The following is a 20,664-nucleotide window of genomic DNA, read 5'->3' as shown; positions in this document are numbered from 1 at the left end:
GTCTGCCTCTTAAGTGCCCGGGCTCCGCAGCAAGTGGTCCATTGTTCTGCAGCTCATTTCCACACCAGCCTAAGCACAACGTCGACTCTAATCACTCCTGTATGTGGAAAGCAGTTTTCGACCTCTGGGGGCCTCGGAACTGGGCCACCTGTCCAGCAAATACTTTGACTTAGCTGATAGAGACTTGAGTTTCATGTTTTAGGGGCTTCCAAGATTCGCGCTTTGGATGGACAGTCATAATTAGGTTGACCGGTTTGCCAGCATATATAAGGTATCGGGATGGGGCACGGACCTAGAGGAGGTATGACGTGGGATAGAAGGCTTAGGATAATTGGATGCAGGTAGAGCTTCTCATTGTAGAGCAATGTGGGTGCTTATATTTTAGTAATCATGGCTGCTCAAGACACTGTGTCTGTTCTGATCGGTATAAAAATCATGTCAAGGATAAAGAACGGGAGGAGGGTGCGGGAGGGTATAGGGAGGAAGTGCCTTTGCCCCGGAGAAGGAGAGGAGTTGCGCTAAAATGCACAGCACATTTTGCGCACTGTCGTCAGCAGAGTTTCAGTGGCTTCTGGGCCCGTCCAGAAAGCTTTCCTAGAGATGATGGATCCTTCCCGTGGAGGGATTTTGTATCCAGTGAAGTTCCACTGTGGCTCTTTGGTTGTCGTTGTTGGAGCCTCTCCATGAAGAGTGTTTTCTCTCCTTGTGTAACTCCTGGTCAGGACGTGGGGAGGAGAGGTCTTTTGTCGTCTTTTGTTGGTGCCGACCCATTTGGGGTTTTTAGTAAAAAAAAACCCCATTTGGGGTTTTTAGTCCCTCTCCTTGTGTGGACTTGTGACCTGTCTGCTGGCTTGTTCCTTTGTGCCTCGAGGTGAGGCAATGCTTCCTGGGCTAGGGTTCTGTCTGTCTCTTTTCCTGCTCGTGTCTCTTGAATTTAGTCATTTGCGTGATTCTGAAATAGGAGGAAAGGATGAGGTCAGACGTTTTCCTTGCCTGCCCAGTGGCCCAACTTTTCCATGTTATTATCACTGCGTCAGATTTTTTTCTAACATCTGTTCTCAAAAAAATCGAGCATGCAGAAGAAGGTTTAGATAACCCAAGAAGGTTTTGTGGGGAAAAAGTCTGGTGGTGGTGAAGGGCTTCTAGGGGATTGTCTGTTTATCTACTGTCTACTTTCTGGGTGTTAAACTAAGAAAAACCCGTGTTGCCCATGTGTCTTGAGGGGCTCCTTTGAGGGTTTGTTGGGGCTATGTTTGGACCCCGTTTTCTTGGCTGGAGAAATCTGCACAGCTGATTTGAGAGCAGACAAAGGGGAGCCCTAGTCTGTCAGGGGCCATCCTCCCGAGGGAAAGGGATAATTATTTTCCATAAGCTGAGGTATTAAACCATGCTCATTTGTGCTTCGTTGACCATGAGTGTGGCAGTGACATCCTGTCTCACGACTGTTATTTGTTCTCAGCCACCTCAGCGTTCTGAGATGGAAAAGGGTGTCAGTGGACCGGCCTGGGCTTAGCTTTGCGGACCCTTCTGCACTGCTCACCTCCTTCCCTAGACCCTGCGATCGATCCAGAAGCTCAGCTGCTGACCCGAGTGTGTGCAGTTGGGTTTAAACTACATACTCATGTGGACCCTGTGAAGCTGGCCCCAGCCAGAGTTTCCCTGGCATCCACATGCAAAAAGCAAACAATCCAATTTTTCTTTCAAAATTTGAGTGAAAATAGGCTTTGTTTTCCACTAGTAGTGGCAGCAAACTTGACATTCTGAATACCTCAGAGAGGGTCCTACCTCAACCAATTTTTCTCTCAACTCAAAGTGCAGCAGCCAGCCACCCCCATCCTCCAACATACACAGACACACAGACACACACGTTGCTGCTGCTGCCGCAAATGAAAGCTCTCTTTGGATGCTTGACTGTTTAATATGTAATGTGATACTTTGTCTCGCAGTGACAGGGTGACAGACGGGCATTGGCTCTATAATACAGAATTACCTTTTGTGCGTCTCTTCTACAACAAAGCCAAATACACTGACTCTCCCTAATATGCTAATACGTTTGGTGTGCTCCAGATGTTTTGGAAGCTGGGGAACAGCTTCAAAGGTCTCCTTGTTTTCCTTTCTCTTTAACCCTTCTTTTGTGAAATAAGGGCATTAGATTTTCCTTCAGTTTTGTATTCCATCGCGTACGTGTAGCTAATGGGAGGACTGGTGAAACTTCTTTGTGTCTAAAACAGAAAATTGTAAGCACTGCCCATTCTCGCCCCCCTTTTCAGATGTTAGGAAAGAATTTCCTCTGTGCACATTTCTGTTCTGAAATCTGTAGCCCTCATCATCACTTAGCTGAAGGAATCTTTGGCCTCATTTGTGTTTTAAATTTCCCAGCCCCCATTATGTTAAGGCCACGGGGAGATGTCCACGCACATATGCAGCCCCCCAGAACGGGACCGCTCCTTCCTCTTTGCTGCTGCCTTTCCAGGCCTAGGAGGAACCAGGTCGGGTGTGTTGCCTTTGAAAGCCTTTTGGTTGCGTGCTCTTTGGGGAGATGAGGGTCCAGAGCTCCTGAGTTTCGTTTCCTGGGTGTTCTCAGCTCGTGAGCATGGGCGCTGCCCTTGTGGCCTGTGGCACGCTGCCCCGTCAGCTGACGGTGACTCGCCGAGGGCTGCCTTTCCCGCAGTGATTTGGAATTTTCAGCTCATATTTATTGCTCTTGTGAAAGACAATAGATGTGGTTTAATTTAAGTTCAACCTACTGAATATTAATAGAGGAGAATGAATGCTCGTGTGGGGAGGCGGTCTTTGGGCCATCGCGTCTCCTCTGTTAACGCCCCCCCCCCCCCACAGGTTTGTGTTGATGGTGGGGTTGGAGAAGGGTGGGATGGTAAAGCCAGTTGGCGTGTTTGGAGGAGAGAATGCCCTTTGATGATTTCTCATTGACTAAAAATAATGTAAAAGATCGGTGGCAGGGCTTTGTTCCATAGGGGAAAGGAAAGGCAGTACTCATTGGCTTGTCTGATGGTCTGATACCGGCTTTTCTGCCCCGCGGTGTCGTGTTCTATCTTGCTGACCTGGCTTTTCTGGACTGGGCAGGTGGTACGAGTTGGATGAAAACGTTCAAAATGAAATAGGGTAGCCAGCCCACTGGAGATGTGAATAAGGGGGTGGGCGGTGTGCAGAAAAAAGCCCCGGTTTATCCAACCGTGGAGACTGTCTAACTGAAAATAAATGTACATTTTCTCTGTGCTGATGTCAGGACGGGGGTACTCAAATTGAAACAGTCAGTTATATGCAGAACAAGTCACTCTTGGCGCCCCCCCCGTAAAGGCTGGAAACAGCTGAGGTCTCCTAGTTCACTGAACAGGCAAGCAGTCTCTCTGTGTGGGCCCCTTTTTCCTGATCTGGAAAGTGAATGACAACCCATCTGTCTCCTAGTTCAGGTAGCAGACATTGTTAATCCTTGGAATGGAGGAATCTTTGGTGTTCTTTGAAGATATTAGTCTGATGATGGCTTGGGACTGTGGACTCAGCACTTTGATTCCTTTGAATGGAGCTCAGTCATGCCTTAGTGTTTCAGAGCATTCTCATCCTTTTGCCTGACATTGAGCTCACATACAGTCAATTAAAATTCCCCCTTTTCATGTAAAACTTGATAATCCAGTTTCCCTGAATTTGTGCTTAGGCACTTGATTTTCTTTTCTTTTCTTTTTTTTTTTTTGGAGAAAAGAAACATTATATCCTTGTTGTAGACTGATGCCTCTTAGATATGAACACTTTTTTTCCCATCATGCATTACTTTTTAACCGTATTTGTCATTAGCAGGCTCTGATAGCTTTGTGATAAATTTTGTAAGCAGCCTTCTTTCCTTTCACAAAATTAATGATCCAAGGTGGAAGAATGCCCCAGCAGAACTTTGGTTTTGGGTGCCTTACTGTGAGTGGACTTTGGATTTGGGCGCCTTACCGTGAGTTGTATTACGATAGATTGTACAAACATAATTGGTTTCCTGAGATCTAGTGCACACTTGCCCAGAGCTTTATAGTGTCTTAGGGCAACTAGATCTCTTTCTGGCTTGAATCTTGCTTCCCCCTGCAATAGTGGATCTCAAGATGTGGCCCCCCTGGGCTTCCCTGGTGGCGCAGTGGTTGAGAATCCGCCTGCCGATGCAGGAGACACGGGTTCGTGCCCTGGTCCAGGAAGATCCCACATGCCACAGAGCAACTAAGCCCGTGAGCCATGGCCGCTAGGCCTGCGCGTCCGGGGCCTGTGCTCCGCAACGGGAGAGGCCACAACAGTGAGAGGCCCGCATACCGCAAAAAAAAAAAAAAAAAAGATGTGGCCCCTAGACCAGCCAAAGCAGAACCAGCATCATCTGGAAATTTGTTAGAAGAGGACACACTGGGGTTATGCCCCGGGCGTAAGTTTGAGGGTCACTCCTCTTTACAGTCTACAGAGGTTCTTTCTGTCAGAAGGACAAGGGTATAGCTGTCATTGAATGAATAGCTTAACTTTTCTCTGCTAACTCATTCCTTCACTTACTCTCTCATTCACTCGTTAGCTGCTTGCTCCCTCAGGAGGTACTTGAGATCTGGTTACGTATGTACCAGAGGGCACAGCAAGTGCTTCTTCCTCAGATTGACCGAGCAGCACCTGGTGGTCCTTCTGTTTCCTCCTTGTTCCAAACACAGCTTCAGACAACCACCTCTTCTTCCTCCTTCTCCTTCACTGTCACCGGCACCACCACTGTTTTTGTTTTTGTTTTTTAGGTGTATTGCGTGTACCAGCTTTGCTCTCCTCGTTTTGCTGTTGCAGGTTTGCTTGCTGGCTCCAGTGATTCCTAGTCACTGCCCTCCCCTGTTGCTTGCCCTGCAAGTGCAAGGTTTCTTCTTTGTACATACTGCTAACTGATGCACGCAGGAGTGTCTCCTCTCACTATTAAAATTTAGGCCTTGTTGGATTATGCCTGTATCCCCAGTGCCCTGGCATATGGTGGGTGTTAAAAAATGAAGTTATATTTCCTTCCTCCTCCTTTCTTGCTTTATTCTCCTTTAAGTCCTTGCATACTATTGAAAAATTTGATTTCAACCAAGAGTACACTTTTATTTTAGAGATAATCCCCCTTAAAAATTAATTTTATATATGGTTCCATAACCAGAACTTTTATTTTGAATTTACCATCCTTTTCAAGTGTGGTAATTCATCCACGAGCGCCTCTTTTTTACACGTGACTTATATTATGTCCCTGGGCTAGTTTCCTAATCTGCGTTTATAAGTATGGTGTGTATCTTCCTACTATTTGGGTGGGCTGCTGGGCTGCTGCATGGTCATTTCTAACCACCCCCCCACCCCTCCCATGACATTACTGCAGTGCTGTAATTTAGTGCTGGTCAGTAGAGATGTTATTTCAACCACATATGTAGTGTTAATTTTCTAGAGCTGCATTAAAAAATTTTAAAGAAGCAGGTAAGACTAATTTAAATGTATTTGACGTAACCTAATAATACATCCAGAATATTTCAAGAATTAATATCCAATTATTAAAGAAATGTTAGTTATAGTGAGTTTTAAATAAGGTTAAATAAAAATAATAATTCATCTTCTTACTCACATAGCCATATTTCAAGCGCTCAGTAGCTCCCTGTGACTAGCGGTTACCGTAATGGATAGCACTGCTCTCATCTTTGAAATGTTGGCCCCACTTCAACCCATAGACTCATAGATTTCCTTGCAATTATGTCTCCTGTTTGCTTCACAGTGCAAACTCCCCACATTTTCTGTTTCTCTGGGAAGTTGTCTAGTATTTTCATTTCCATATTGTAGTCATGACTCCCAAAGCCACAAGTCTGAGTGACAGCCACGGGATTTTATTTACTGCATTGTATTAGATTTCCAACGTTATGTTATTACTCATACCCTGAAATGATGTACAAATAGATAACTGGGGAAATGCATGTGTAAACAGGTTAAGTCCCAGGGTTTTGTTGCAGTATACTGTGTTCTTCCAGAAAATCTTACCCAATATGTAGAATATTGTGTCCTATATAGTGTTTACTGCAACTAATAGGAACCGCTCTTTAAGTGCTTCAACCAAAAAGGGATTTAATACAGGGACGTAAGTGCTTACAAACTTGCTGGAAGGGTTGGGAGGACAAAAATCAAGGGGCCACCCTGCCCTTTTGGCTTTACTTAAAAGCCAAACACCGTGGCTGTGAAAATGCAGACACTTGCTAGCACTTCTGCCGATGCCCAGAGGCCGGTGACTAGACAGTGGAACTGGGGGCCGGTGGCTGTGGACACTTGTGTGGGTACAAGCCCCCTGTTGGTAGAACCTAAATCGTATCCAGAACCCTAGATGCAAGGACGTCTGAATCCTAGAAGACCAGGCTTTTATTCAGCTGTGACCCATTGGCTGGTGGCTCAGCAGCTTCCACGTCACTTGGCGTAGCCCGTTTCCCAGTCTGGGTTACTAGTGGCTCATCCTGGGGCCACCAGACTCCCTCTTTCTTCCACATGGTGCCATGCATGGAGTCGTGGAGAATCCTTATCCTCTGAGACAGTCAGGTTCCACTACAGTGACTCTGATACAGTGGATTGCTATGAAGAGCAAGCTGTACAGTCAGACCTCTAGTTAAGAACTGATACATGGCCACAAGGTAATGATTGATGCTTTTTCTTGGGTGGCAGGTACTGGCTCCTGAGGGCAATTCCAAAAAGGATTTCAGTGTTTCTAGAGTAAATATTTAGCCCTGGAAGGGTAACTAGTTTGAATCGGTAATCCGTGAAGTTTCTTTCCTCCTTTCCGCTCCCCAGCCCTGAGAGATGGTGATGCACTCAAGAAAGAACGCTGTAGTGTATTATTACAAGGACACATTTCTGCTTGACTTTCTTACTGTTGGAGTTATTTCTTTGGTAGGCATTTCACTCTCGTGTAAGGTCTAAAGTAGGATGAGGTGGGACTATTTCCCCTCCGTTCACAAGGGATATATGTACCTTCTAATTCTCTTCCATCCACATTCTTGTCTGCCCTCATCAGTCACTGTGTAGGGTTAACTGTGGTAAAGTGCTGCTTCCTGATGTCATGTATTTAAGTGTTTGTCCCCTTTTTTCACCTGTAGGGCTCCTTGGTAATGGCCAGTCTAAGGGATTAGGACCAGCATCAGAACAGTCAGAGAATGAGAAGGACGATGCATCCCAAGTGTCCTCAACTAGCAACGATGTTAGTTCTTCAGATTTTGAAGAAGGGCCGTCGAGGAAAAGGTTAGTACCCAAGGCTGAAAACATTGGTGCCTTAAACCAGGGACTTCAAACTAGGTGCCAGTTTTGTCCGCGTGGGAACAAACTTGGGCCCACTCACCCAATCTCCTGATTTTTTCGTAGAGGAGCCAGAATTCTGGATTTTTGTATCAAATATCCTGGTTTGTAAATATTGTCCACTAATTATAATTAGAGATGAATAAAGCAAAAAAATGCTGTGGACCAAAGAAAACACTTTCCTGCCATGAAAATTGGCCAAAGAGTTGCCAACTAACTTGTAATTCCTGTCTTTGCTGTGCATTTCAATTGATTTTCATCAGTTATATTCGTGAGTATATTAGATGGTATTTTGCCATTTCTGAAGAGATGTTTCTAAAAATTTGAAGAACTAAAGGTGGTGTTTCTGAAAAATTCTTCCCCTTGTCAGGAAAGCAAAATCTACTTGGCGTTAACCAAGTTAGTAGGTGTGAAACAGGTTCTTAAAATTAATTTGCCAGCAGGTTTTAAATTTTTTTAAAATGACTTTCCTAAATAAGCTTCAGATAGCTTGATCAGGAAGTTGGCTATGGTAGTTTGATAAGAGTTGTGGCTTCGTGGTCAGACAGTGACGTTATATAATAACGCTTTTAATTGGGTGTTTTAAAAACCTTTGTTAGTTATCAGCCTTATTTCACGCCTCGTGTTGTCTGCGCGGACCTCCAACCCCCTTGGAATTTATATTTCATTTCATTCCTTTTCTGCTCTCATACTCATTGTTTTCCTGGATGACAAGATTAATTACTTTTTCTTAGAATCTGTTTTTTGGAGAGGTTTGGGAAAGGGGAAAAAAATAACTCCTGGTCTGGACTTCGTTGTTTGCCCTTTCTATATACTGAATTATAGTTACTTTTCAGAAACCATCTAGGTGTGTATATCTAATGAAGAACAATGTGGTGGCAAATTAAGAGGAAGGGAGGAGAAGAGTGGCCATGTGTGGACACTTAAAATCCTTAACAGAACTGTACTTTAGATCTGAAATTTGAGATGCATAGCTCCAAGCCTTTATTTTCCTCTGTCACGCAGTGTCTTCGTTTAGAATACCCATGATATGGAGTCTGTATTAACGTCCATCCTCTTTCTCCCTTAATCCTCGGCACTGTGTCTTAGAAGGTGTCATTGGATTTGTTAGTACAATTAGCACGCATATGTAAGAAGTATCTCTGCCAGTGTAGGGGACTTTGTATGTTACTCTATTTAAAAACGTTTGGCTGAGTGTCTCAGTGTAAGCCTTTAATGTCTCAGATGCTCTGTGACAAACATTCGGTCTGCCCCAATTTGAAAAGGGCAAGGTCACAAGAGAGGGAGTTAAAGGGTGTGTAAGAAAAACCACATTAGTAAACATACTTGAATGTGTAATAATACTCTCCCATGTTTCCATACATGGGTGGGGGGGTCACGCATCATCTGTTTTTGAGGAACAAAAGTCTGTGATTGTGGTTGGAAATGGCAGTACCCATCCTTCAGCCACATGGCCGTCCGTCACCCGCACCTCTGGTGAGGTTGGTCAGCATGGGGGGTATGGTGACAAAAGCCATTAGGCTTCATTCTCTTGGGGTGGGTGTGGGGAGCCCTTTGTCCCTGGCTCCTATAGTGCCTTTCTCAGATGGCAGTGCTGCTGGCTTCCTCTTTGCCAGGGGACTGTGGTCCTGTGTGGCAGCTGTGTGCAAATCAGTCAATTAACTTCAATTCTCCAGGGCAGTGAAAAAGAGAAACTTTGTTTAGGGGAACTTAGGGAAAACTTAACACACATTGCTAATCTGCTTTAATTATTAGTGGGCCAAGTACCTTGTTTTACTGAATTACGGATTCATGACAGCATTTTGGGGAGTTATGATTCACAGTCTACTATCTGGGACATAGTGTAGATTAAGGTTTGACAGGTTAGGCTAGATTTAGGGCTGGTCTGGGGTGGCCTGCGTTGCAGAAAGGGGCTACACTACCCATCCGTAGTTTAAGGTAGTGTAGTTAGGGCATAAATGTCTTGAAGTGTTGCAGGGTACATAGCAAATAGAAAATAATAACTTTTAATAATTTTTGGTTTATTTTGATTCATTGTTGGTATTTAGCATAAACGTTTAGTATAAATTCTATGGTATGAGCCCTGCCTTGTAAGGGTATGAACTGGAATCTGAATTCCTGGAGCTTTGTCAGTTACTGTCAGACTTCAGTGCTCAAGCTTCCTTCATGTTACATGAAACGTACCTTTTCTAAGAAGCTGATGAGTGTGCTGTCTCTGCTGATTCCAAGCAAGCCAAGCCCCGGGTAACTACCTAAAGTGGTGATTTTGAAACGTTGCTGAAGCGACATTGAACTGATTGTTGACTACATCTTACTCTTTATCTAGCGCCTAAAATTCCCATAAATATGCATGAGAAGAGCGTGTTTTATGATGCACCACTTGCATTCTCTTTTGGCATTTAGACTTTCTATGTGAGAACACTGAGTCCTAAAATCCCAGTCATGATTTATGTATTTGTTTTGGAAAATGCGCTCTCCCTCCCTCCCTCCCTCCCTCCCTCTCTCTCTCTCTCTCTCTCTCTCTCTCTCTCTCTCTCTCTCTCTCCCCCTCCCCCTCCCCCTCTCTCCCCCTCTCTCCCTCCCTCCCCCCCCTCTTTAGAATGATAGGAATTGCTAGCTATTTTTTTTTGTGTGCAGTTAACTGCTCTTTCTAGGTGCATGTTTTTAGGATCACCAGTTAATATGCCTTTGTCTTGGTGGGGGAGGGGAAAGAAAGAGGGAATTTATGTGTTTGACTTCCTTAAGATAAATTGAAATCTGATGTGTAGAGGACACCAGCCTCAGTTTAGACCTTGCCCTGAATTTCCAGACTTCAAGTTGAAGCAATTGCATTTTCTGATGGATACTTGTAACACAGTTCTTAAGTCTTTAGTCAAAACCTCCCATGTGTTTAATTTACACTGTGTTATTTTTCTACGGGAAACCCCCTAAGCTATGTTTGGTCCTGTGTACTTGCTGCCATTGGTTTTACTTAAGTTGGGGATCTTTTTGGCGCATAAGAAGCAGTAGAATCCAGAGTTCCCCAGGATTTATTTTTCTTGATTGAGGCAAAAATAAAAGGTATCTCTTTACCTAGTCATTAAAAGGTCATCATCTAAAGTCACTCTTTGTAAAAGGAAAAGCCAGCCTTTCTAGAAGCTCTTTGCCTGTTTGATGGACAGGGCAGCCCAGCCATTGAAGATCTGAAAGACTCAGCGCTGGTGGGAGTTCCTAGGTGTTGGTTTTCTTTTTCTTTTGATCCCTGTGGTAGGTGAGTTTAATAAATAATTTTAAAAATCGTACATTAATTAGTTCTTACTGTTTAGAATGGAAACATTATAGAGGTTTTCAGCCTTTAATCGTGCCATGCCTAGCGCCTTACCCTCACCACCTTATATTGCTCATCCCATGATACTTGGTTTTTGTAAAATTTGTTTCCTGCAAGAAGTACCTGAGGATTTTTAGCAACCAGAATGGACCAGTTTTGTCCATGTGTGGATAGACTGTGAGAAACTTGGGAATGATGGTCACGATCAGGATAGGGATTATGTGTTCGGCTGGTGGAAAGAAGGTGTACAAAGAAGTTGGTGAGATGGTATGCTTTCAGGTGTAAGTGCATGGGCGATCCAAAATGCATGGCCCCTCGGCGGTCACTGGACTTGGCCACTCAGGTATCTAGCAGAATAACTGTTGTATGTACTTATTTTATCTTCGGGTGGATGGAGGCAACAGGTGGGAGGAACGTAAAGACGGTGGTAGTTCTCAGGGATGTGTCACGGGGACCTTGTGGTTAAGAGTACGGGCTGGAGCCAGACCGCGTGGCCTCTTCTGGCTCAGCTGCCTATTATGTGTTCCTGGGCAGGTTCTGTAGCATCACTGGGCCTCGGTTTTCTCATCTGTAAAATGTCTGTGACAGTAGTAACCACCTCATGGGGGGTTTTGTGTCCTAGGCAAATTGATTCATGAGGAGCTCCCAGGTATATAATGAGGACTCCGTGTGAGATGTTACTGTTAGCTGTCATCAGCATGTGAGACACATGAATTGCTACATGGGGACATGCACATTCATTGAAGACTTCTCAAATGTGATTTTGATTTATGCAAATTGTGATTTATATCTTTTCTCCATGGCGCCGCCCTCACCGCCCTCCATGGGCAGATGGAAAAGTGTGGGCCTGTGTCCCTCTTTTTTGAAGTTACCGAGTCACGGGAAGGACCCTAATGGTGTGGAGTGTGAATTCTTCCACAAAGCTTGTTTTGAGCAGGTATTTGCTTGCACGGAGCAGCTGTGAGTGGGGTGAGGTTGTAGTTTGTGAAGAAGCTATCTGGGCTATTCACACGTAAGTCACACCTAAGCCCTTGGGGGGTGGCCCCTATTTCCCTAGTACTTAATAGTTAAGATCCCTGACACACTTTTAAAAACAAACTCCACGAGTGTCTACTGAACTAGTTAAAAAAAAATAGTGTGGACTGTGCCTCTGTAGGGATGTAAGTGTTTTCTTTGTGTTAAACAAAGAGCTGCTGTATTTTAGTTATTTAAGCCTTTGGTAGTGTGAGGCTTGATGGAGTTCAGACAGTCAGCCCTGCTCTAGGAGGTTGGATTTTGAATGTAGAGTGTTAGGGGTGAGGACTTGGTGCAATTCAGGTTTTGGATATGAATACATGTTGAAATGGTGAGAATTCTCCCAGGCTTTTAATAGGCATCCCTTTTACAGCTGAATTGTCAAATATTACTGTTTTCCTTATTATTTCTGTTCCGGGGTACTATGTTGACAAGCAGTAGTTTGCTGCCTCTAAGTTTGGAAAGAAGATAGGCCCAGATGCATAGGATTCTTACTGGGCAGCGCGCAGTGTTAGAAATTGAAGTTATTCAACTTGCCCGTCCTTAGGAATTAGAATTTTAAAAGCCTAAATAGTTTTTACATATCTGTGTAACAAAATGCATTAGGATAGTTTAATGTTAAATGCACTATTGAATTCGGAGCTATCTTGACTGAAACATACTCTCTACCTACAGGAAGTAAAAACGGTGCAAAACTGAGGAACTGAATATTATGCGGCACCTTTTAATAACCACAGAAAATAACTGAGGAGTTACATAACTGTAAAAAATGTAAACCTAGCTGTGTCTAGCCCATCTGCTCTTTTAATTTACCCACACAGCTGTCACTTCTGGTGCTCTTCATTCCTTCCTTTAGATCTATGTGGCTTTCTGGTATCATTTACCTTTTGATTTTGCTTGTAGAACTTTAACATTTCCAATTTCTGCTGGTGTTGGATGACTCTTTTAGGTTTTTTATATCTAGAGATAAGGTCTTTATTTCACCCTGATTAAAAAAGAATCTTCTTATTAGGGTTGTAGAATCACCTGCAGTTGTGAGAAATTCACATTCATTTTTGGAAGCTATTTTTGCTGGGTATAGAATTGTAGGTTAATGGTTCCTCCTCCTCCACTCCCCTGTGGAGTTTGTTAAAGGTACTGCTCCACCGTCTCCTGGCTTGCAGTGTATCTGGCAAGACATCTGCTTCTAAAGTTTTAAAAAATCTATCATAGAATATGCTTTCATATAGGTTTCTTAGATTCTTGTGTTTGGGCTTCATAGAGCTTCTCAGTTTTGAAGATTTCATTAATTTTGGAAAGATTAGAACCATTATTTCTGCAGGTATGTTTTGCATGAGTTCCTTCCCCCGCCCCTGCCCCCATTAGGGATTTCAGGTGCACGTATATTCCAAGTTGTTCCACAGCTCATGAATACTCCATTCATTTTATTCCAGTCTTTTTTCCCCTCTTTGTTTCATTGTAGATAGTTTCTACCTAATATCTGCAGACATATAATTTTCTCCTCAGACATTGTTGTCTTTAGTCTCTAGACGTCTCTAGATTTTGGTCTTTTTATAATCTTTAGTGTCTCTCCTAATATAGCTTAGTCTTTGTTCTACCTTCTCGAACATATGGAATGGAATTATAATAGATGTTATTAGTGTCTCTGTCTACTAACCTATCGTGTGTCATTTATAGGTCATTTTGGATTGATTGATGTCCCTCCACTCAATGTAGATCATATCTTCCTCCTATTTTGCTTGCCTGGTAATTTCTTATTGGATGCCAGGCATGTAAGTTTTCTTTTGTTGGGTTCTGAGTATGTTTGTATTTCTCTGCCTATTCTCAAGCATTGCTCTAGGGTATGATTAGGTTACTAGAGAACATTGAACCTTTTAAGCTTTGTTAGGTAGGGCCAGAGAGCAGTGTTTGGTGTAGGGGTGGGTTTTCTCAACTACTCGGGTAGAGCCCATAGAAGAACTTTACTCGGTGCCCTGTGAGTTATGTGTACCATTTTGGCAAAGCATGATTTCCAGCCCTGTGTGGGGTTTGGGGAGTGTTCCCTGTAATTCTTTCTTGTGGTACTTTTCCTTGGGTACCTCCCTCACACACGTGTACTCAGCGAGTACTTGAGGAGGGTCCTCGGCAGATTCCAGAGTTTTCTGTGTGGCTCTTGCCTCTCTAGTACTCTGCTCTATACATTCTATTCCTCTCCAAACTCTCAATCCCTTCTCCTCAACTCAGGGATTCCTCTGGATTTCTCTCAAGGCAGTAATCTGGGCAGTCATTTGTTTCCCAGGGACCACAGTGCTTTGTTGTGTGATGTCCATTGTCTTGTGTGGATTTTTAGTTTTTTCAGGCAGGAGGGGAATCCTGTCCCTGTTACTCTGTCTTAGCCGAAGCAGAAGTCCTGTCTGTTCTTTGAATGTTGACGGAGAGAAAGAGAATTAGATAGAAACACAACACAGGAAATGTAACTACTGTGTTTGCACTTTATCTTAGTCACGGTCATAACCTCACCTTTAATTAGTCATCAGAAAAGAAAAAAGTGAATTGCATAGGTAGGCCCCAATGCAATGAAATAGAAAATTTCAAGATAAAGAAGCAGCTGACTTATAAATAGAAAATCTCCCTCCACAAGAGAGCACGTTGCTAGTAGAAATCCATCCTTCATACTCTTTGAAGCTCCAGAACCTCTGTCTCTAAAAGAAGAACTGTCCCTTAGTGAATATAACATATCGTGCTAATAAATCTTACTTTAATCCTTATGAAATACCTGGAAGGTTTTATTACCCTGTTTTATAGCTGAGTCAACAAATGTTCAAAATACTTCACCAGTGGCATGTTTCGTGTAAATAGCAAAGTCACGATTTGAACCCAGCTTTATTTATTTATTTATTTATTTATTTATTTATTTTTGCGCGTTACGCGGGCCTCTCACTGTTGCGGCCTCTCCCGTTGCGGAGCGCAGGCTCAGCGGCCACGGCTCACGGGCCCAGCCGCTCCGCGGCATGTGGGATCCTCCCGGACCGGGGCACGAACCTGTGTCCCCTGCATCGGCAGGCGGGCTCCCAACCACTTCACCACCAGGGGAGTCCTGAACCCAGCTTTTCATATCTCTAATGCCTGGAACTTTTCCACCATGTCACCTTCCATCAGGAGTATCGGATGTAGGTCTTATTTTTTCAGGTACCCTCAGGACAAATTCCAGAAGGGTGCTCCTTTGGGCCAGCAGTGCCCGGCTTGACGAGCTGAACCGTGGCTGCCTCCCAGTGCCTCGCGCCCCCTCAGCTGAGCACCTCCGTGCACTGGACACCTCTTGCGGCCCCTCAGATCATGTAGCCTAGTAAATGGTCTCTTCTCTGCTGGTGCTTGCTTGTATTCCTTCTTTAACGAAATAAGTGAAATTTTTTTGTTCATTGTAAACCAAGCAGTAAATAGAAGACGGGTGAATCTTTAGTTTCTTTTGAGTAAAACACACTTTGCTTTTGAAATCATCTCTGGAGCCTTCCAGTATTAGAGGTTGGAGGTCATGCTTTCCTGCACAAGTCATCCTGGATGTGAGAACTCTGAGGACCTAACTGACAAGTGACCGTTCCAGATAGATCGTGATGACTTAGTGATTATAGTGGGTTGTTCCTACATCCCTCTGGGAAAATGCGCTTTTCTTTCACTTCACTTTTCACTCTGTTGGCTCACCTCAGGTTCCTGCTCATGGGTGGGTCTCTTTCACCTTCCCTGCTGTTCAAGTTTGGCAGTTTGCATCTCTCAGCTCTACACACCTTAACCCTGATCTTAAGTGTTTCCCCAGATTAAGTGGCCACCAAGGTGAATCTCCGAAAGCCCCGTGACTCCAGTTGGCTAGCAGAGAGCTGTGAGAGCCTTTCTCATTGTGCCAGGGCTTCTCAGTCTCATCATCCACGGTCATGGTTAGATACAGATTCTTCTCCTGCAGCAGCATCCCCTGGGCTTTGTTCAGACCTCTCAGATCCCGCTCATGAGTTCTGTCCCCTCGGTAACCCAAGACACTTGGCAGTCTGTTCAAGAGAGCCCTCCCGCATCCCATCCCCCATGGTGACATGGAGCCTGGCCCTGGTGTCTGCGGAACCATGGAAGCTGCTCTAATCAACATAACGTCTGACTGGTTTTGCACGTGACATTTTTTTTTTTAAGATTTTAAAAATTTATTTATTTACTTATGGCTGTGTTGGGTCTTCGTTTCTGTGCGAGGGCTTTCTCTAGTTGCGGCAAGCGGGGGCCATTTTTCATCGCGGTGCGCAGGCCTCTCACTATCGTGGCCTCTCTTGTTGCGGAGCACAGGCTCCAGACGCGCAGGCTCAGTAATTGTGGCTCACGGGCCCAGTTGCTCCGCAGCATGTGGGATCTTCCCTGACCAGGGCTCGAACCCGTGTCCCCTGCATTGGCAGGTAGATTCTCAACCACTGCGCCACCAGGGAAGCCCCACACATGACATTTTTTATGGGAGGTTTATGAGATTCCCCGTTTCCTCTTCCTGTCTTGGAATTTTGAGTATGTGGCAGGTTGTTACCTGTGTGGCATGACTTGGGGGTTTCAAGACAATGTTTTGCATTGCTTTGGTTTCCAAGAAGCAGACCCTTTTTCTCATTTAACAAAACATCTTGTGGAGTCCATCTGTGTGGTCCTTCTCACACGTTAGGCCCTCTTGACTGTGCACGTGAAAATGCACGAGCGATGCCCTTTATGGAGGACTAAAGGCGCAGCCCAGTCACGGATCAGAGGATCAGAGGAAAGAAAGCCCAGGTCTAGGTGGTGCTTTGGGAGGTGGGGCGGAGGAGGCAGAGGGTGGAGCTTGGAAGAATCTGGAACTGGGTGGGGATTGAGGTTGCTTCGTGATTGCCCAGACTCGGGCTGGTGTTTTGGGGTTCCCTGTGTGGAATGTGTGTAGATTTGTTTGGCCTAAATGGCAGGCTGGGCTGCAGGTTCCCTTCCCTTTGGAATGTTTTCTTTCTCCCCTCTACCCTGTGCTTCTAGCTTTAGCAGAGGTGCACTGTTACCGCCCAAACCAGCATAAGTAGGGCTGAGGGGTGCTCTGTGTGCTTGACCTCACCCTGGGCTGAGCCCCTGCCTGTTATCCTGGGTTGGGTACGTGGGAGGCAGGAGCTGGCAGAAGGGCATCATCTCTCACCCCCAGTCCTGCTGACTCTCACTGGCCTGCTCTTCCTTAGGGCCCTGGTCGTGAGGCCTGGGGAGGTCGGGTGTGGAGGGCAGTGTTCAGGGCTTCCTGGCAGCTGTGCTTGCACTGCGGGGTGCTCCTGTCCTTTTCCAGGTTCCCTGTCCTTGCATGGAGTCTCCTTACCTGCTTTCTCAAGGCACGCCCCTCCTCGGAGAGTCTTCCTGTTGCTTCTCTCTCCTTTCCCCTTCTTCCTCTCGACCCTGTGGACATGGCACTTGGCTTTAGAGTCCTGAGACCCCCCCTTCCTGACTTCAGTGCCTCTGGCCCGGCACTGTTCATAGGTGTATCCCCGGGACCAGGACTCTCACACAGTCCGTGAGGCCATTGTTCCTGGGACAGGAAGACAGCTTTCCAGGGCCTTGGTGTCCGTGAGGTTTTCTAAACTCTTGGAGTGGTGCTGGGTCCCTGGGTAGCATACAAACGTGTAAACTATTGGGTGTCCGTTGCTGCTGGCCTCTTGATCTTATGGCAAGTGACACCTGGGTAGGAGACTTATCCCTGATTGATCCTCTGAGTTAGATGGTTTAAGGAGTGACATGTTTTTTTTTCTGGCACAGTCTTATAACTAGGCCTTTGATTAGAAATCGGGCGAAAGAAAATTCTAAGATTCTAGGATCGTGTGGACTGGCCCTTTGTCTCCTTGGAGAACCTTTCTGCTGCTTAACCCAACTTTTCCTCTTAACTCTCCGTGAGAAGGACGGTCTTCCAAAAGAACTACCCCTTTGCAGGGTGGCTTTGACAAATGTTTATGTGCCACTTCTGGTGTGCCGGCCGTATTCTAAATTGTTTACGTGTTATCAGTCCATTTTTTTCTCACAGCAGACCCTTTGGGATCGGTCTTTGAACATCATTCCCATTTTGTAGACGACAAAACTAACACACAGAGGGGATTGGGTGACCTTTGCCAGGAGATAAAGCCCCCAGATTATTTCAGGACTCAGTAAATGGTTTCTACCCACCTTGAGTGGAGTGGTGCAGAGCTCCCATGGAGTGCTGGTGTTGGAGATGGATGGAAGTGTTCTGTTTTCACGATTTTGGGAGAGGTCTGAGGATTCTCAGGCAGGGCTGGGCCAAGCGATACCTTTCTAATCCTCAGAGAAGTGGGACCTTCAGGGAAGCAGAGTCCAGGAATGCTGATTTCTTCATCAAGATTGGAGTTGTTTGCCAGGTACTGGGTGGATCTAAGATATGGTCGATTAAGCTTCATTTTGAGCTGCAGGAAATCTCCATTCCAGAGAGAAGAAGGAAAGAAGCAAATCATTTCAAATGCCGTGTGTCGAGTACCGTGGAAGAAGATGTGACGTCTGTGGGACACTAGGGGGTGTGTGGGGAAGTTGGGGCGCCCTGCAGCGAGCTGAGAGGAACATTGAGCTTTTCCTTTTGTAGACTCTTTCTCTCTTGCCAGGCTCTAGACTCCGTGGGGCGGCTCTTGTAACTTCCTGATGGAGAGTGTCGAGAGCCAGCTTCTTGGGCAAGATAACACGGCGAGGCAGGCCCAGTGCCGGGGGCGCAGTCAGCCCTGCAGCTGGATGTGTTGGAGCCACATGCATCACGTGATGGGCATGTTGGGTGCTGTGGAGCCGGGAGCTTCTTCGCAGAGGCTTGAGCCTTGACACGTGACGTGTCTGTGTGCTCTGTAGCAGACTGTTTCTGGAAGGCCTGGTGTGCTTCAGTACTTTCTCTAACTGACTTGACCAGAGGGCTGGAAGGGAGCAGGGTTTATTTACTAACTTTTCTGTACAGCTCGTTTGAGGTAAGAGGGTTCGTTGATATTTTGAAGGGGCACACACGTGTTTGCTGGGGCAAAAATATCGGTCCCACTCCAGTTTTCTGCCTGGCAGGATCCATCATCAGGATTGAGACAGTGTTGTAGTTGATTTAAGCAGTCACCTGTAGTGAGAGTAGGGTGCACCTGACACCCCACCCTGCCTGTCCTGGGCCTGCAGAGACCTGCAGTGGTCTGGGAGCTGTGCAGGCTTCGAGTTGGACCAGCCCAGGTAGGCAGCCGTGCAGTAACCAACAGTCCAGGTGGTTCTTCGAATTAAACGCGGTAACGTATCTCAGCAGTAGGTAGGCGCCTGCTATGCTGTAGCCTTGGGCCCCAAATCACTCCAAGCCAAGATGTGCTGAGAGGCACGGGAATTGATGTTTGTTGGACGCATGTTGAACGATAGCAGTAGTTAGCTTCCTTTGATTAGAGGAGGGAACAGATGGGCTCCCTGTCTTCACCTTAGTAAGTGAAAAACAAACCCCAGTCGTGATCTCTTTCTGTTTTTTGAACCAAAGGATGAATTGACTTTTAAACATAAGAGGTTCTTGGCTAATCAGAAAGGGATTGGGGGGGGGGGAGCGGGGGGCGGGGGGCTTTGGTAATTGAAAGCTATCACTGTCATTTTCTGGTTTTGATTAGGAGACTTATAGAATAAATTTATGTTGGCTCCATCCTTACTTGACTTTTAAAGTTATCATGGAATTTCCATTTTTAAGTGTCTCTTAAAGCACCACGTATCTGGCCTGGCTAATTTGGGGTGGGGTAGCACCTTGTATATGGAGTGACACAGTGTAGGAATCTAAAGCAGGGAGAGGTGTATCTTTTTGGCATTGTGCAGTTTATTTTCAAATTTACTGTTAATGCTTATCTTCCTGGAATCGTGTATTAAGCTTTTTCATTAGTGAAACTGGGCTCCTCGTTCCTTAACACATTACTTTTCCTGCTAGAGAGGGATTCTGTGTAGAGAAGTCTTCGTAGATAGTTCTTCTCCATAAAGATGTACCACCCTCCTAAGAGGTCAGTGCACATGGGTCTTAGTGTGAAGGAAGGAATGGGAAACACGGGGCCTGCCCCAGAGCACGTGTGTCCTCTGCAGGGTTAGAGATAGGCAAAATCCCTTTGATTTAATTGGTCATTAGTTGTTACCGAGGACGAATTTTTGGATGCTTGTGGGAATGGGCAGCTGCTCCCAGAATTTGCTTAAGGTTCCTGGTAAGCACACAGGCTTCTGCTGCCTTTATTTGTTTAAGGAAAATGGTCGAACTTCATTTGAGGCAGTTGTATTACCGCTGTGGCCATTTCCTTTTTCTGTTACCTCAGATATCTGAGTGCAGGGATATCACTTCCACCTCCTATGCAAATGATGGTGTAGCATGCCTGCTTTGTGGTTGCCACGGAAACTGGATACCAGTTTCCTTCCTGCCTCTTCTAGCACTGCTCTTCCTTGTATTTTTCGATATGAACGTCTCTGTCACGTGCTCTTGCCCTCCTTGCCTTTTACGCTCCCAGAGGACAAATATAAACGCGTCCCTGATCTTTTCAGTGGTATCTGACCCTCCCGGAAACATCTTATCCGTTCGTAAGTCTTCCTTGATGAAATTGAGAGCAAGCACAAAGACGACACCGGTTCCATGCATCTCGCATGAAAGGCACTCGATGCTGGGTTTGTGGGGTTTGGAGTCACCTCATTTGCAGAGGGGGTGACAGCCATTAGTGTCACTTGTGGTTCACATGTGAGTGCTTTTGCTGGGGTTGTTAGACATGGCTTTTTATGCAGAATGTTCCCTGATGTCAGCATCTCACTTGGCTGCTTAGCAGCTCAATTAAAAGCAGTGCACATTGTTGGCTGCTAAGATGAGGATAGAGTGTTCTCATCACCCCCGCCCTACCCTTTCCCTCTCTCCTTCCCTCCTCTTCGTTTTGATGGTAGAATTGGCTGGGTGGAGGGAGGCACTGCACTAGAGAGATTCTAAAGTACAGGCCGAGGCGGGAAGGCAGCAAGGTAAATGACTTGTCAGGGGCAAGCTTTTGGTTCATTTCTGCTGTTAGAAATTCAGAAATTTAAAGAAGAGATTA

The 20,664-nt window shown here is 45.5% G+C and overlaps 1 protein-coding gene across 4 annotated transcripts in view; it reads left to right on the top strand.

Moving 5' to 3' along the window:
* The window catches only part of JARID2 (jumonji and AT-rich interaction domain containing 2), a 242,420-nt gene that overhangs the window by 138,255 nt on the left and 83,501 nt on the right, over positions 1-20,664 (top strand). For all 4 annotated transcript variants that reach the window (XR_010835163.1, XM_067006734.1, XM_059076488.2 and 1 more), the window contains exon 3: positions 7,107-7,248. Coding sequence is in view for 3 of the 4 variants with exons in the window: in XM_067006734.1 (XP_066862835.1) it covers positions 7,107-7,248 (142 nt within the window). In the remaining variant the exon portion in view is untranslated. The remainder of the gene's footprint in view (positions 1-7,106; positions 7,249-20,664) is intronic.

The sequence above is a fragment of the Kogia breviceps genome, chromosome 10 (assembly GCF_026419965.1).
Source record: "Kogia breviceps isolate mKogBre1 chromosome 10, mKogBre1 haplotype 1, whole genome shotgun sequence".
NCBI classification, from domain to species: domain Eukaryota; kingdom Metazoa; phylum Chordata; class Mammalia; order Artiodactyla; family Physeteridae; genus Kogia; species Kogia breviceps.
The sequence above is the reverse complement of the archived record's forward strand: the minus strand, read 5'-3'. Positions and strand labels throughout refer to the sequence as shown.